We start from the raw sequence: 18710 nt of genomic DNA, 5'->3' as shown, positions 1-18710 counted from the left end.
AATACCGCTGCTGTTTCTGCAAAGGAAAGTGGGGGGGGGGAGAGAAGGGAATGGGGGTGGGTGGGGAAAAATGCTGCTACTACTTCACAGGGACCTAGAGGGGAAGGGAAATACCGCTGCTGCTTCTACAAAGGAAAGGGGGGGATAGAGACAGAAAGAAATACAGACAGACAAAGGAGGCCAGGGAGAGAGACAGACAGAAATAAAGACAGACAGGGGACCAGAGAGACAGACAGAAAGAAAGACAGACAGACAAAGGGTGCCAGGGAGAGAGAGAGAAAAATAGCAGGAGGGAGAGAGAAAGGAAGAAAGAGACAGGAGCAGGGAGAGAGACATAAATAAAGACAGACAGGCATATATATTCTAGCACCCGTTAATGTAACTGGCTTAAACACTAGTGGAGGGATATAATAAAAAAACAAAAACGTCCATGTCTGATTCGGACGTATGAAGCTAGATGCCCAAAGTCAGCAGTAGAAAAATGTCCATTTTTGAAAAATATGTCTAAAATCTTTTTATTTGAAAATCATCTATCTGGACTTCCAGGCCATTTATCATCCAGACTATCGGTATGTCTATCTTTATACCACAGTTTCAACCAAAAATTTGTCTAAGTCCCAAATGCCCAAAATAAGGCCATTGGGATGTGGGAGAGGCCAGCATTGTGATGGACTGGCCACCCAGACATGGCAACAAAGCAGTGGAGCACCTTACAGGGCACTGCTGTGAACTTCACAAAAAGGGTACCACATAAACATTTCACCAGAACCCCCTTATAGGTTATGGTGAGCCCCCCCAAACCCACTATACTCACCTGTCTACAACCCCAATAGCCCTTATGGCTACAGGTGCCACCTATATGGCAGTACAGTAGGGGTTTTTTTTTGGGGGGGGGGGGTTGGTGGGCTCACATTTCCCATCATGAATGTAGTGGTTAGAGTGGCTAATGGGCCTGGGTCCTCCTCTCTATAGTTCACTAGCCCACCCCTCAGGCTACTTAAGATACCTATATGCAGCTCTACTAGGCTTTCCTATAGCAGTTGGTAATGTTCTGGGACAGATATGTACCGGTACTTTTTTATTCTGATCTTTGTAGGGGAGTGAGGGGGGTCAATGAACACTGGGGGAGTGTATGAGGGGGTCTTCCTCTCCGACGTCAGAATTGACATCAGGAAGAAGGCTTCTGGGCGGCATGCAGCAGCGGCAGTGGACTGGGAGGGGGGGTGGTGGTTTAATTGGTACTGGAGGGAGGCTGGTAAGCAGCGGCGGACCAGGGGGGGTGTTTGAATCAGGCACTGGAGGGAGGCTAGCTTTGGCGCGGCAGGGAGAGAGGGGAAGCGATCACATGTCCTGTTGTCCCTGCGCACAGCTTCGTGATACTTTCTCTGAAAAAAGGACATTTCGGCGTCCTGAAACTGTGAGTGGGGACAACGGGACAGGGGATCCAAAAATGGGACGGTCCCGTTCAAAACGGGACATATGGTCACCTTAGTCCAACGATTTTTCACCTTTTTTTTTTTGTTCCATATTTTTCTGACAGAACAGAAAAATGTGGAAAATCACTGGACTAAGTGTATAGCCCTTGATAGAGACTGCCCCAACTTTTCTGGTTGGGCAGAGAACTTTTCAGTAACCCCTCGTATTCAGCTGAGTGAAGGAGTAGCCCACTGATTCGTGCAGTGGACTGGGAACCTGGGAAACTGGGTTTAATTCCCACTGCAACTCCTTATGACTCTAGGCAAATCACAATCCTCCATTCCCCCATGCATGATACCTAGTTATGAGCCCACTGAGGACAGAGATAGATAATAAAATGTAAACTGCTTTGATTGTACCACAGAAACTTGGTATATCAGACTCATTACCTCACTTAACTTGATAATGCTGTTGAAAATGTCCAGTTAATGCTCAACCCAAAGCCAGTCATTTGAGGAGTGTTCTGGCTGGGTCAGCACTTGGCTGGCTGAATCTCTTCATAAAGGTGATTAATAAATCCCAATAAACAAGTGCCAATATTCAGCACTTAACCAGCTAGGATGACTACATAAGTCTGTCCTTTCTTTTTATGGTTCACCATAAGAACTTACATGCCAAATTTTGCACTTATTTGGCTTATTTTTTCCAGTCCCATATGCCCGAAAATTTAACACATGGCACAGCATGGCACTGATCGCTGCTGGCAGAATATCAGGCCCTTGGATTATAGGAATGCACATTCATTAGCGCACATTCTGTTAGTGTGTCTTAAATATTTGACTACGTGCAAAATTGATTTAGCACATATCAACCTATGAATCAATGTGTTAAATTAATGTGCATACATTGCTGAGATTCTAGACTAAAATGAGTATTTATCTGATGCACAACCCCTTAGAAAACCACAGCTGATTGCCAGCATTTATAGGCAGAAGTGGCAATTTTGCCACTTCTGTGTAAAAGTACCAGCATTTATAGATGTAGTGTGGCTAGTTTATAAACCTATACTAGGATATTTGCAAACTTATACATATTGTGAGTGCAGCTAATTAATTAGTGAAACCATAAAGTGTATGGTTTGTTTTTAATTTGGAGAGAGTAATTAAAAAGGAATGGTTAAGGAGAATTACAGTCAAACCTCGGTTTACAAGTACACCGGTTTGCGAGTGTTTTGCAAGATGAGCAAAACATTTGCAAAATCGGCGCCTCGGAAACCGAGTTTGATTTGATTTACGAGCGCCACTCCTCCGCAATCTGGCTTCCCCCCCCCAGCGATCCGGCATTCCCCCCCCCCGCTCGTGCCTTTCCCCCCCCTCCCCCTCCCCCTCCCCCTCCCCCACGATCCTACATCCCCCTAGATTACCGAAACAAAATCATTTACCCTGATTGGGCACCGGCACCAGCACCAAGGCATAGGACATGCCGGTGCCCGAAGATCCTCCCTCTTCTGTGCTAGGCTGGGTGGTGTGTCGGAGATCCTCCCTCTTGCCTGTGCTGGGATGAACTGGGCCTTGAGCATTTGTGCATGCTCAAGGCCTTCTGGTCTTGCTTTCTCCGAGATTCTGAATCTGAGAATCTTGGAGAGAGCGAGACCAGAAGGCCTTGAGCATGGAAGCTCTGGAATGAGAGGGCATAGGATGAAGTTAAGAGGTGATAGACTCAGGAGTAATCTAAAGAAATACTTTTTTACAGAAAAGATAGTAGATGTGTGGAACAGTCTCCCACTAGAGGTTGTGGAGACAGAGACTGTGTCTGATTTCAAGAAAATCTGGGATAGGTACGCAGTGGCGTACCTAGGGTATGTGGCACCCGGGGCCCATCATTTTTTGACACACCCCCCATGGAAAAAAATATTTTTTGTAATGACCATGAAATGTAATAAATGGTCAGAATAGAACAGGCAGTGAAAATTTTCTTATATTCCAAACATAACATAACATAAATTATGTCTGAATTGTCATGACATCAGAAGTACATATGGAGTAGTTGCAGGTGATGTTTGGGACAGTTCTGATTGTGTTAGTTCGGTTTTATGTGTTTTTTGAATAGAAAGGTTTTTATTTTTTTTTGAAGGTTCAGTCTATGGTCGATGTCAATTGGTTGTAGAGTTGGGGGTCGAGTGTTGCAGCTCGAATGGCTAGGAGGTTGTCGAACAGTTTTTTTCTTTCGACGTTTTTGGTTGGAGGTGTGTGAATGGTGCGTGAGTTCTCCTATGTCTGTTTGAGGTGGATTGAATTATTTAGCTGAAGAAATTAGTTACCCCCTCATCCCACACACATTAATTCTCTTCTATTATAAAAAAACATTGATAAGTTCCCAGAAAAAAAATACATTAAAATAAAAAGTGAAAACAAAGGCCCCTACAGATGAGAACATAACATAAGAATAGCCTAACTGGGTCAGACCAATGGTCCATCATGCCCAGTAGCCCTTTCTCATGGTAGCCAATCCAGGACACTAATACCTGGTCAAAACCCAAAGAGTAGCAACATTCCATGCTACCGGTCCAGGGCAAGCAGACACTTCCCCCATGTCTTAATAACAGATTATGGACTTTTCCTCCAGAAATTTGTCCAAATCTTTCTTAAAATCAGCTACACTATCTGCTTTTACCATAACTTCTGACCATTTCATTTTTAAGTTTAGATCTTTCCTTTCAAACAGAGACCTTGCTAGATGTCAAATACAGCACAAGGTAACTTCACATGGACTTAGCTGTGCAGGAAATGTGAATCTCCTCATACACCCACCATATAGTGCAAAAATGTGCAAAGGTCTGTTTATTTCTTTCAATCACTACATAGCCTAATGCCACACAAGCAGTGCTGTACAAACATATTCTGTAGGTCAATGCTAAGGATAACAAAGTTTCCTTCCTTGGACCAGAAGGAGATACTGATAAACCACTGGAAGAGATTCCAAAACAACACCCAAAGACCCACTCAGTGTGTGAACCAGTTGAGTGGAGTGGACTAACTGGGGGGTGGAAATGGGCCCGGAGTTTGCTCAGCAGAATTTCCCAGACCACCTCTTCCTCTCAACACATTGACACGCTGCCACCACCACCACTAGAAACACCTCACTGGGTAGGCCAGCTATGCTATAAACTTTATAAAACACATTATTATATTTTCTTATAAAGCACATATTTTAACTGAACTCTCTGATATCCTCAGCCTTTCCATTCACAAAAATAGAAGGAAGAAAAGTTCCCATTTCCTGCTGTCTCATGTCCCCGGCCTATACAATATTTTTTTCTGCAGACCCTTCAAAAGTCTGACCAAATCCTCGTTTCACTTGCATTATAAAGTACTGAGGATGCCATCTCTCCCCAATCCCAGGTCCTAAAGTCTAAGACAGTAGCGCAAACTAATGCTGCCAGATTCAGGAAAAAAAAATTTCGATTCGATTCAGCCTATTGAATTGTTTTTCAATTCGATTTTCCTGCCCAGTTGGGTGATTTTTTTCAAAACTCATGGTGGGTTTTATAGCTTTTTCACCCCCTTTGGCTTCTCCTAACCACACTGGCACTTTGGTGTAAATAAAATAAAGAAACAAAAAGGACTTTTCCTCTCTCTGTTAAATCCTAGCTCACGTTTGGTGTGGATGGAGGGATAGAGATACTGGATAGAAGGGTAATTGGGAAAAGAAAGGGAGAGATGGTGGACTCTGGGGTGGTGGGGAAAGAGGGAGAGATGGCGGATGAAAGGGTAGTTAAGAAAAGGTGGATCTGTGGAGGGAGATGAAAAAAAGGAAAGATACCAGACTTCCTGGGGAGGGAAGGGAAATGGAAAGGGAGGACAGAGTTGGCAGATGGATGGTTAGCATGCAGAAAGAAGAAAGAAGGAGACCCTGGCAAGCAAGTTATCGGAAGAAAACCAGAGCCTTGGACCAACAAGATTTGAAATATAACCAGACAACAAAAGGTAGAAAAATTAATTTTATTTTCTGTTTTGTGATTATAATATGTCAGATTTGAAATGTGTATCCTGCCAGAGCTGGTGTGTTTGCAAACGTGAGCTCTGGCAGGATACACATTTCAAATCTGACATATTATAATCACAAAACAGAAAATAAAATTAATTTTTCTACCTTTTGTTGTCTGGTTATATTTCAAATCTTGTTGGTCCAAGGCTCTGGTTTTCTTCCGATAACTTGCTTGCCAGGGTCTCCTTCTTTCTTCTTTCTGCATGCTAACCATCCATCTGCCAACTCTGTCCTCCCTTTCCATTTCCCTTCCCTCCCCAGGAAGTCTGGTATCTTTCCTTTTTTTCATCTCCCTCCACAGATCCACCTTTTCTTAACTACCCTTTCATCCGGCATCTCTCCCTCTTTCCCCACCACCCCAGAGTCCACCATCTCTCCCTTTCTTTTCCCAATTACCCTTCTATCCAGTATCTCTATCCCTCCTCCACACCATCCCTTGTGTCCAATTTCTCTCCCTTTCTGTTCCTTCCCTCCCTAAATCCCATGGTCCATCATCTTTCTCCCTCTCCTCTATTTTCAGACCCATTATTTCTTCCCCCCCCAAATTTTGGCATATGCACGTCTCTTTGAACACCCCCTTCCCTCTGTGTACTTCTAAACCAGGGTCCCCCCTTAAAGGTCTGCCTGTCCCCCCTTAAAGGTCTGCCTGTCCCCCCTTGAAGGCCTGCACCCCCCCTTGAAGGCCTGTCCCACCCCCTTGTAGGCCTGTCCCCCCCTTGAAGGTCTGCACCCCCCAAAGGCCTGTCTCCCCCGAAGGCCTGCACCCCACTTGAAGGCCTGACCCCCCCTTGAAGGCCTGCCTGCCTGTCCCCCCTTGAAGGCCTGCACCCCCTTGAAGGCCTGCACCCCCCCAAAGGCCTGCACCCCCCTGAAGGCCTGTCCCCCCTTGAAGGCCTATCCCACCCCCTTGTAGGCCTGTTCCACCCCCTTGTAGGCCTGTCCCCCCCCTTGAAGGCCTGCCTGCCTGTCCCCCCCTTGAAGGCCTGTCCCCTCCCTTGAAGGCCTGCACCCCCTTGAAGGTCTGCACCCCCCGAAGGCCTGCACCCCCCCGAAGGCCTGTCCCCCCACTTGAAAGCCTGCCTGCCTGTCCCCCCCTTGAAGGCCTGTCCCCCCCTTGAAGGCCTGCACTCCCTTGAAGGTCGGCACCCCCCCGCCCCCGAAGGCCTGCACCCCCCCTGAAGGCCTGTCCCCCCCTTGTAGGCCTGTCCCCCCTTGTAGGCCTGTCCCCCCTTGTAGGCCTGTCCCTCCCTTGAAGGCCTGCCTGCCTGTCCCCCCCTTGAAGGCCTGTCCCCCCCCTTGTAGACCTGTCCCCCCCTTGAAGGCCTGTCCCCCCCCTTGAAGGTCTGCACCCCCCCGAAGGCCTGCACCCCCCGAAGGCCTGTCCCCCCCCCCTTGAAGGCCTGACCCCCCTTGAAGGCCTGCCTGCCTGTCCCCCCCTTGAAGGCCTGTCCCCCCCCTTGTAGACCTGTCCCCCCCCTTGTAGACCTGTCCCCCCCTTGAAGGCCTGTCCCCCCCTTGAAGGTCTGCACCCCCCCGAAGGCCTGCACCCCCCGAAGGCCTGTCCCCCCCCCTTGAAGGCCTGACCCCCCTTGAAGGCCTGCCTGCCTGTCCCCCCCTTGAAGGCCTGTCCCCCCCTTGAAGGCCTGCACCCCTTTGAAGGTTGGCACCCCCCAAAGGCCTGCACCCCCCTTGAAGGCCTACACCCCCTTGAAGGTCTGCACGCCCCCGAAGGCCTGCACCCCCCCAAATGCCTGCACCCCCCGAAGGCCTGTCCCCCCACTTGAAGGCCTGCCTGCCTGTCCCCCCCTTGAAGGCCTGTCCCCCCCCTTGAAGGCCTGCACCCCCTTGAAGGTCGGTACCCCCCGAAGGCCTGCACCCCCCTTGAAGGCCTGTCCCCCCCTTGTAGGCCTGTCCCCCCTTGAAGGCCTGCCTGCCTGTCCCCCCCTTGAAGGCCTGTCCCCCCTTGTAGGCCTGTCCCCCCCTTGTAGGCTTGTCCCACCCTTGAAGGCCTGCCTGCCTGTCCCCCCCCTTGAAGGCCTGTCCCCCCTTGAAGGCCTGCACCCCCTTGAAGGTCTGCACCCCCCCCCGAAGGCCTGCACCCCCCCCTTGAAGGCCTGCCTGCCTGTCACCCCCTCCCCCTTGAAAGCCTGCCTGCCTGCCTGCCCGCCCGCCCCACCCTGAAGGCCTGATGCCCCGACCCACCCCGAAGGACCGTTCACACCCCTGGCCTCCCCGCACTACCTATGAAGCAGCCGCAGCAGGATCGCGACGTCAGCTATCCCTGCGCTGCTTAGGAGCTGCTTCCTGTGCTGCGGTCCCGCCCCCTCCTCTGACATCAGAGGAGGGGCGGGACCGCAGCGCAGGAAGCAGCGCCCAAGCAGCTCAGGGATTGCTGATGTCGCGATCCTGCTGCGGGCTGCTTCATAGGTGTGCTGGAAGGTTAGTGGGGTGAGCGGTCCTTCGGGCGTGGGGGGGGGACTGAGCGGCAAGGCCGGGAACACCCCCCTCAGGGCTGGCACCCGGGGCGGACCGCCCCCCCCCCTGCCCCCCCTTGGTACGCCACTGTAGGTACGTGGAATCTCTTAGAGAGAGAAAGATATAATGGTTACTGCGGATAGACAGACTGGATGGGTCATTTGGCCTTTATCTGCCATCATGTTTCTATGTTTCTAAATAAGTGTGCTTAAGTTAAGTCAAACCAGGCCCACAATCGGCCCTGGTTCTGCCTTAAATCTGCTCTTAACCATGCCTTACTTGATTGTATGCACCTTGGAGTAGATGCCTGTTTTGATGTGCTAGGCACTTATCAGCTAATTAAACTTTACAGATTAAAAAAAATTTTTTTTTGTTCAATCGTTTTTATTGAAAAATGGAAAGAAAATAACATCATTGTGATAATAAAGACAAGTCCTTCAATATAAACGGTACATACAGTACATAAAGATGTTACATCGTGCCATTATAAAAACATATCCAAGAAAGAACCACCGAATTGAAAGGTAACAGAGTCTTGTATACAAAAACTGATCACAAACTATAGTAAATGTAATTCTTTAAAGGAGAATACTACACAGATCTGATAACGTCAGATGTCAACCTTGACAATAGGAGACAAAAGGATTCCAAATCTGTTGAGAAATAGAAATCTGGTAACATTCCTTCACTATACGATATTCATATTGTGCAATCGTAGTTAACATATTTTACCTTTTATTTAATGAGATAAAACAATTTTGCTAGCCACTGCCATCATAATATCAAATAATTTTGATTAAGTCACAGTAAGTGGTGGAAACAATTTCACAGAGCAAAATTACATTAGCATATTGAAGTTTTGTTCTAATCGGTAAAATGTCACAAATAGTCTCAGAAATTGCCCCAAAAAGGAAAATGACAAGACAATCCAAAAAGTAGATGTTGAAAATTATCTTTTAGATCAGTGATTCTGAACCTTTCTGAATCATGGACCCCTTTAAGAATCTGATTAAAGCTATGGACTCCTTCCCCAGAAATATTCACATTAACACAACTTTGCATGCAGTGAATATAATATACTTTATTTATCGAGATTTAATTGTCTCATACATACTATGACATATACAAAGTATTATTAAACTTTAAAGTACACAAACAAAAAAAGAACACTCAATTTTTATGCAAAAAGTAATGGCCATTCATTATAATTATGAAATACAATCCTCTTGTGCAAATTGAAACAGATCTAATACTACATTTTCTACTACCATTACTGCTGCATCTACTCTCATTATCTGCAAGAAAAATCAACAGTACCAGGCTGTACTGTATAGTGAATATAAATTTTAATTTTTATCTGACCCTCACCGACTCCATGAAACCCATCCATGGACCCCAGGTTAAGAACCCCTGCTTTCGATAGATGGCATCTCCAACATAAATCAGAAGAGTGAGGTTGAGAAGCATGTTCTTTGATGAGAGTCCATAGTGATTTACGTAAGACAAAATAGAGGAATCGTATAATTGAAGCTGAGCCTAAAGGTTTCTATATTTCTATACTGCTATAAATGATGACATTGTTTCTCTAAGAACATACTTGATAATTCCTGAGACCAAATCAATTAAATAGGAAGTAGCTTATGGAATGTTTTACTAGATATATGTTGATATAGAGCTGATATGGAATGATATTGTAAAACTAATGCATACATACGTAAAAGCCAATAAAGTGCCTCTATCAGGGTTTAATTTGGAGAGAGTTAATTCAAACACAGCTTATAAGCATTGTGTTCTTTGAAAATATCGGAATGCTTGATTACTAGGGAGATCATATTTACTCTTGAGATGTAGGAATGTAGACAACTTGTTTCCTGTTAAAATATCTTTAATGGTCCAGATCCCTTTATTAATCCATAGGGGACCATAAGGGTCAGTGACAACATGAATAAATTGTTGGTGTTAAAATAACACCCAAAGATTGGATAGCCTGTTGTGATGTATATAATATCATCCATATGCTCATAAATGGTAGATTTATGGACTGGAACACATCTGCAAACTTATAAGGTACAATTAGCTGTACTATCTTTTCTGGGTAGGGCTCAAAAGAAAAGAATATTGGCAGTAGGCCTCTCAAGATTTACTTTTGACTGCTTTCTCTATGACCTGTTTGAATGAATCTCAGATGGCTGTACATGTTGGGGTTGGGAGACTCAATAGAACTGTAAGTTCAGATGCCTCTTTGCGATGAAGATGATATGTTCTAGAAAGGAAGACCAGTGTATTAAACCTCCTCTTTTTTCCAAGGAAACAGGTGAACAACTGTAGTAAACACATTACACTCATCTTATGATGATAGCATTAGGCACTAACTTACTTCACCCCCCATTTTTTTTTTAAAATAAAACTGCAAAAGCGGTTTTTAGAGCAGGCCGGCACGTATTTGAGTGTTGGGAGCAGCGCAGAGCATTCAGTATGCCGGCCTGCGCTAAAAACCGCTTTTGTGATTTTGTAAAAATTGGGGGGGGGGGGGTAGTGACTAACTTTAACATCTTAGTTCTGTTGCAAAACTGGAAACCCAAAACTTCACACTATGTTGAAGCATGCATTTAGGGGTTTTAACAATTTGAATCATATATGAAGAAAAGAGCACACCACTGTTAACAGAATTTCTCTGTGTAAATGACAGTTCCCAGGTTGAATCAAATTGGTTTAACCTGAAATAACAGAAAAACATCCAAAATAACTGTTTTTTCTTGTCATATGTAGCGTGCATTCTTGATCAGTAATGTGCACCTGTTGATAAATAGTGCATACTGTTCAGTGAAGAATGATATAAGTAGTTACTTCTTTGATTTATTAAAATATTTAATTTGCATGTCTTGTAGTGTACTTGAAAAATAGCAGATTAATTTGTTATCATTTGCATTTTATATATAGGGTGGAGCAGAACACAACATTCCTGTTGTCATATCCAAAATTTCCAAAGAACAAAGAGGTAGGTGTCGTCTTTTAAACCATTTGGCCTGTTAAGAATTGCACTGAAGTTGCCAGTGGTTTTCAGCTCCAGTCTTCAGGAGACCTCTTTTCCACCTGATAGATATAATCGTCAAGATAACCAAACTATGCCATATTACTCAGTTTACAGATGGAAGGGAAGGGAATTTTGATTTAGCTCATGCCTTTTTGTGTGTGTGGAAGCTCAAGGTGAGCTACATTCAGGTACAGTAAGTAATTTTCCTGTCCCCAGAGGACTTAATTAATAATTTTATCTCAAGGGACCCCTTTACTAAGCTATGTTAAGCTCTAATGTACACGTAATGGAGCAAAAATGGCCTAATATGGGACTAGCTAAAGTGGTACAAAAGGAAGTGGGAATGGACAATGAACACTCCACTGAAGATCACTGATGTAAAACCAACTTGTTTATTTCAGAAAAGGACACAAGTAGAAGCTGACAAAGCACTGTGTTTCGGCATCTGAGGAACGCCTGCATCAGAGGTCATTAAACATAAAAACATAACACGACATATTAAATTAAATCATAAAAATTAAAAAATGTTCATAAGATATGTCAAAGATATGTATATGTGACAAACAAAACATATGATAATGTATATGCAAATTCATAAAAATGAAACCAAACCTGTGGTGTATATGTTCACAGATGATAGGTCTGGGATAAAACAAAGCTGTGTAGTAAAAATATGGAATTAAGACCATCAAAATACCATATTTCATCAGGAGAAAAACTCTAAAAAAACTACAGCATAACATAATATTTTCATAAGACAATATATTGTGTTATGTTTTTATGTTTAGTGACCCCTGATGCAGGTGTTCTTCAGATGCCGAAACACAGTACTGTGTCGGGTCCACAGCTTCTGCTTGTGTCCTTTTCTGAAATAAACAAGATGGTTTTACATCAGTGATCTTCAGTGGAGTGTTCATTGTCCATTCCCACTTCCTTTTGTACTGTTTTATACCCTTGGGTTCTCTGTCCTGTTGGACTTTTTGGTGTTTACTAGCTAAAGTGGTCCACATTAGTTTTGCCATGTACATGTAGCAATTATTATTATTATTATTTTTAAGGGACATGTCAAGGGCGGATAGTAGGCATCCCTGAACTAACTGGTTAACATATCTACATTAACTAACTAATTAACTAGTTACAGCTTATTATACCGTATTTTCACGCATATAACGCGCGCGTTATACGCGTTTTTACCTACCGCGCATACCCCTCGCGCGTTATACGCGTGAGCGCGGTATACAAAATTTTTTTTACATAGTTCCCACCCCGCCCGACGCCCGATTCACCCCTCCCAGCAGGACCGCTCGCACCCCCACCCCGAACGACCGCTCGCACACGCTCCCACCCGCACCCGCATCCACGATCGGAGCAAGAGGGAGCCCAAGCCCTCTTGCCCGGCCGACTCCCCAACTCCCCGACAATATCGGGCCAGGAGGGAGCCCAAACCCTCCTGGCCACGGTGACCCCCTACCCCCACCCCGCACTACATTACAGGCAGGAGGGATCCCAGGCCCTCCTGCCCTCGACGCAAACCCCCCTCCCTCCAACGACCGCCCCCCCCCAAGAACCTCTGACCGCCCCCCCAGCCGACCCGCGACCCCCCTGGCCAACCCCCATGACACCCCCACCCCCCTTCCCCGTACCTTTGGTAGTTGGCCGGACAGACGGGAGCCAAACCCGCCTGTCCGGCAGGCAGCCAACGACGGAATGAGGCCGGATTGGCCCATCCGTCCCAAAGCTCCGCCTACTGGTGGGGCCTAAGGCGCGTGGGCCAATCAGAATAGGCCCTGGAGCCTTAGGTCCCACTTGGGGGCGCGGCCTGAGGCACATGGGCCCAACCCGACCATGTGCCTCAGGCCGCGCCCCCAGGTGGGACCTAAGGCTCCAGGGCCTATTCTGATTGGCCCACGCGCCTTAGGCCCCACCAGTAGGCAGAGCTTTGGGACGGATGGGCCAATCCGGCCTCATTCCGTCGTTGGCTGCATGCCGGACAGGCGGGTTTGGCTCCCGTCTGTCCCAACTACACAAAGGTACGGGGAAGGCGGGTGGGGGTGTCATGGGGGTCGGCCAGGGGGGTCGTGGGTTGGTTGGGGGGGCGGTCGGAGGTTCTTGGGGGGGGGCGGTTGTTGGAGGGAGGGGGGTTTGCGTCGAGGGCAGGAGGGCCTGGGATCCCTCCTGCCCGTAATGTAGTGCGGGGTGGGGGTAGGGGGTCGCCGTGGCCAGGAGGGTTTGGGCTCCCTTCTGGCCTGATATTGTCGGGGAGTCGGCGGTCCTTCGGGGTGGGGGTGCGAGTGGTCCTGCCGGGGGGGGGATGTATCGGACGTCGGGGGGGGCATCAGGCTTTCAGGATGGGGACAGACCTTTAAGGGGGACAGGCAGACCTTCAAGGGGGACAGGCACGGAAAGTCAGGGCGGGTGAACGGAGAGTCGGGACAGCGCACGGAGAGGCGGGGCAGTGCACGGAAAGTCAGGGAGGGTGAACGGAGAGTCGGGACAGCGCACGGAGAGGCGGGGCAGTGCACGGAAAGTCAGGGAGGGTGAATGGATAGTCGGGACAGCGCACGGAGAGTCGGGGAGGGCGAAAGGAGAGTCGGGGTGGCCAGAGGAGAGTCGGGGCGGGCGAAAGGACAGTCGGGCAGCATGCGCGGTATACCCGTGAGCGCGGTATACAAAAGTTTTTGTACATAAAATCGTGGTTTCTGCGCGCTATATCCGTGTGCGCGTTTTACACGGGTGCGCGTTATCTGCGTGAAAATACGGTAATTGTTGTACAGCAGTGTACAACAGTAAAATAGAAATTAAGAAAAACTGCTTTATTTCAAAAGTTTCTTATTAATGCTTTAATTACTTTATGTAATATTTTGGAAAATTGTTTTATTTTTATCATTCAGTTATTGCTCAATATGTTTCTGACTAACAATCTTATTATAAACCACTTTGAGCCCAATGTTTTTGGGAAAAGGCAGTATAAAAATGGCACTGAATCGGAAGCCAAGTACAGGCCTCAACGATGAGATGAAAGCACACAATGAGGGAGTTGTGAGAACAGGATGTCAAGAGATCATCCAAAGGTGTATTGTTCTAAAAAATCACTCTATTGATGGATATGTCACAATGGCTCAATAGACTCGACACTGGCAGTGTTTTGGCATCTGTGCCTTTATCAAGAGTCTAAAGGACCATGTGAAAATAGAATTACAAACTGAAACATAATAAACATATGGAGCATCAAATAATCAAAACATAACATGAATACAAACATAGCGTAATTAGAGGCATGTTCGGAGACATATGTGTAAAAACACAGAAACATATGTATAAATATGTGTTCATAAATTAAAACGTATTCAAAACATGGCATGAATAAAAACATGGCATAATTAAAAACATATTTAAAAACAAATACATATAGCAAAAGCAGAAAACAAATGAGAACTAAGCAATTAGGGATGAATACAATAATGATAAAGAATAGGTTTTAACGGAATAAGTTTTAACGGAGATTTCGGCAGTAGGAACCCAAGCACAGTACTGGGTAGAGCTTTGGATTCTTGCCCAGAAATAGCTAAGAAGAAAAAATTGAATCAGGTTGGGTAGACTGGATGGACCATTCGGGTCTTTATTTGCCGTCATCTACTATGTTACTATGAAACCATAAAGATAAATAAAAACAGGGACATTAGGGGCTCCTTTTATTGTGTTGCATTAGGGCATTAACGCGTGGAATAGCGCAAGCTACAATGCTGTGTGCGCTAGACGCATTGAGCTGGCGTTAGTTCTAGCCATGCAGCATGGGGTTAGCGCGTGCTAATCTGCTGCGTGCACTAAAAATGCTAGTGCTCCTTAGTAAAAGGAACCCTAAGCCTAAAAAAATATATATATACATAGCATAATTGACCAAAGCATGTCTAAACCATAATAAATATAATATGAACACATAATTATACATATGTTTTCGTTATTTTACACATATGTCTCTGAACATGCCTCTAATTACGTTATGTTTGTATTCATGTTATGTTTTGATTATTTGATGCTTCATATGTTTGTTATGTTTCAGTTTGTAATTGTTTTATTCTATTTTCACATGGTCCTTTAGGGCTAGTTTTACTAAGGTGCGCTATGTGTTTTAGCACACGCGAACACAGCTAACGCACCTTTCTAAAACAGGGGGTTAGACTCTTGATAAAGGCACAGACGCCAAAACACTGCCAGTGTCAAGTCTATTGAGCCATTGCGGCATATCCATCAATAAAGTGATTTTTTTAGAAAAATACACCCTTGGCTGATCTCTTCACATCCTGCTCTTAGTATAAAAATGGCAACATTAGATTACAAGTAGATTAGATTAGAAATGAAGAAAAGAACTCCAAAATCAAATAGTAAAGAACACACGCCATACACCTCAATGCAAATTAAAAAAATATAAGCATACGCGAGGCCACTGAAATGTTCTCAGCCCGACCAAGTTATTCCACACTGTTCTTGACAAGTGTCAAGAAAAGTGTGGAATAACTTGTAAATTTCCTGGCTCTTTTTGGTCGGGCTGAGAACTTGCCAATGGCCCCTCATATAAAATAAAACAAGCACACCGATTAACCATCACTGCTGGTAACAAGGGAACCCTTGCTGCCTCCTTAATAGGTGGTGGTAAGTGATCTTGCGGTAATTTTTAAAAAATGGTCACGTACTAATGGTAATATTAGTGCACAAATATATAGGGCAATAGTATATATCTTTATAAGGCCAAAAATCTAAGAAGCATCAAAACATAAGCCTCAATTAGAGTTAATATATTCGTTTATGACCTCAGCAGTACAAACTGTGAGAAAGTTTTCATTCACAGTTTATCTTGCACTAAAGATGATGACCGATGAAGACTTTAGTGCAAGATATACTGTGAATGAAAACTTTCTCACAGTTTGTACTGCTGAGGTCATAAATGAATATTAGTGCACAGCCATTAATGGGAGAAATAGAAAATTGGAGGGTTTATGGCTGTCATAAAAATGGCTTCAACATGTGGGAAAGACCTGGATATAGGCATGCTAAGTGGCCTTTTACCAAACTAAGGTAAAGAGTGACCTTAGAGCATTTATACATGGGTCATTCCCATTCACTAAGACTATTTTTTTCCACATGGGTAATATGGCCAAATTTCCAATGTTTTCTATTAATGGCCATGCACTAATTTTCCCATTAGCATGTAGGCATTAGCACATGAGCCTCTACTGCTACCTATTTTGTAGGCTATAAGGGCTCACAGCCTAATTGGATATCACATAGCAATGTAGCTACGCTAACCAAGTAGCACAAAACGCGCTTACTCTCTATCCCCAGACCTATCTCCAGTGCAAAAATCTCTTTCTTAGTGTGTGAGTTGCACACAGGGCAGGATTAATTCGTCGAGGGCCCTTTAGGCACACAAGTACACTGGGCCCCCTCCCCCGCCCCACCCCAGGCAAAAACAGGAAGCTGCATCAGACGGGAGCTTTGAGCAAGCAGCACCGCTTGCAAAATTACAGTTCCCGTTGCCTTTCTTACCCGCGTTGCTTGCTCGTCTTACTTTCCATCGATTGGGGGGGGGGCCGCGTTGCTGATCGATGCTGGAGGGGCCCATCGCCGTTTTGAAAAAACAATGTTGATATCCTCCTTCATCGGGCCCCCCTGACCATTTCAGGCCCTAGGCACGTGCCTACTGGGCCTATTGGTTAATCCTGCCCTGGTTGCACTCGCCAATGCCAGAATTATGGTGGGATGCCTGAGTGTGACCCATGATAAGGCACTTTAAGTTGCAGTAAGCACACATTAGTGCTTTTCAGGACTCGTCTGCATGAAAATGAATATTTAAGTACTGTTAAGTGCAGCAAACCCTTTTTCATTCTCTGAGCTAGTTTATATTGATTGCTGTCAGCATAGGTTTTCAAAAATACAGCACAACTCTGACAAAAATGTTTCACTCTTTTGTGCCATACCTTACTCTGAGTAGTAGAATTTAACAGAAGGCTTTATCAATTCAAAAGGTTTTTGCATACTAAGGGGCTCTTTTACTAAGCTGAGTTAGGCACTAATGTGTACTTAACGCACATTATAATGTTGTCTTATGAGACATACTTAGGTATCCTGCAGTTAGGCCTCCTTTTATGAAACTGCGTTAGCAGTTTCTAGCTTGGGGAGCCGTGCTGCTCCCGATGCTCATAGGAACTCTATGAGCGTCGGGAGCAGTGTGGGCCATTCAGCGCGGCCCTCTGCGCTACAAACTGCTAGCGCAGTTTAATAGAAGAGGGAGTTAGTGTTAAATGTGTATACAAGCTGAGCGCTCAAAAATATTTTCAATTTCTTTTCTAAGAGGCTGTAATCAGTGAAGCTAACTGGTTAGTGCAGGAAGAGAGTGTGAGGCCTTGCCATCCTCTGCCTCACTGAGGGACATTTTTGAAAGGACAACTAAATCTGACTTTTGGGCATTTTGGGAAAATGTCCAAAATAACTGTGCTTTTATCTTGTGTTATATGTAATGTGCACTATTGATCGAAAATGTGCACGTATTAATAAATAGTGCACAATCATCAGTGAGAAAAATGTCTAAAAATCAGATGGAGAAAATGTCCATTTTTGCACCCACAAAATGTTTCTTTTTTATATTTTTTTTAAATCTTTATTCATTTTTAAACTTATAATAAGTTTACAAATAACCATAAATATATACAAATAACCATAAATATATCACTTAATAATCAACAATGATACATATAATATTCTCTTATTTCCCCCCCTCCCCACCCTTATCTATCATATAATCAATACTTATACAACATGTAACAATAAAAATACCCTCCCTCCCACCCCATAATTGAACTTGTAAATTTAAGGGAAACAAGATTTTTCTAATCATTACAATACTTTGTTAATGGCTCCCAAATATCTTGAAATTTCCTGAAACAACCCTGTTGTATTGCAATAAGTCTCTCCATTTTATAAATATGACATAAGGAGTTCCACCAAAAATTATAATTTAATCTATTCCAATTTTTCCAATTATATGTAATTTGTTGAATGGCAACCCCAGTCATTATAAGTAATAATTTGTCATTATTTGTAGATATCTATCTTTTTTAGTTTTTGTTTTTTGAAAACTGCCCAGCTAGATGTTTTGTCCAGCTAGACATCAAATTTTTTGCCATTATCTAAAAAAAAGGGCAAATTGAAAATGTCTATAACAAACCAGTTGCATGTAGGAGGGGCCAGCATTTTATAATGGTCTGGCAACACAGACATGCCAGCAGAGCAATGGGGCACCCTAGGGGACACCGCTCTGAACTTCAAATTAAGGGTGCTAGGTATACATCTCACCATAACCCCTGTACATTATATGGTGATCCCTCTAAAACTCCCCCAAAAACCTACTGTACCCACCTACGCTCCTGCCCCACACAGAGCTGTCCACAAAAATTACTGCTGTGAGTTCCCGTGGTCTCACAAGACTACAGCGGGAACTCATGGCAGCCATTTGTGTGGACAGCTCTGCACGGGGCAGGAGCGTAGAAAGAGCATTCCTGCCTCGCTCCACCACTAGACCACCAGGTAAGGTGTGGAGAGGTCCGGGAGATAGGAGAGAGGAGGGGCTGGGTCAGAGTCGGCCCTAAAAGTTATTCACGTTTTTTCAATATTCATGGACCGGTTCTGCCCCTACCCCCCGTGAATATTGAGGGGGAAGAATATATTTATCTACCTATTATTT

General features: G+C 44.9%; 1 protein-coding gene across 10 annotated transcripts in view; it reads left to right on the top strand.

Annotated features, from left to right (window-relative positions):
• The window catches only part of SNTG1 (syntrophin gamma 1), a 1000749-nt gene that overhangs the window by 603179 nt on the left and 378860 nt on the right, over nt 1–18710 (top strand). For all 10 annotated transcript variants that reach the window (XM_033934198.1, XM_033934202.1, XM_033934200.1 and 7 more), the window contains one exon: nt 10879–10936. In XM_033934198.1, coding sequence (XP_033790089.1) covers nt 10879–10936 — 58 coding nt within the window. The remainder of the gene's footprint in view (nt 1–10878; nt 10937–18710) is intronic.

Source organism: Geotrypetes seraphini, chromosome 2, assembly GCF_902459505.1.
Source record: "Geotrypetes seraphini chromosome 2, aGeoSer1.1, whole genome shotgun sequence".
Classification (NCBI taxonomy): domain Eukaryota; kingdom Metazoa; phylum Chordata; class Amphibia; order Gymnophiona; family Dermophiidae; genus Geotrypetes; species Geotrypetes seraphini.
The sequence above is the reverse complement of the archived record's forward strand: the minus strand, read 5'-3'. Positions and strand labels throughout refer to the sequence as shown.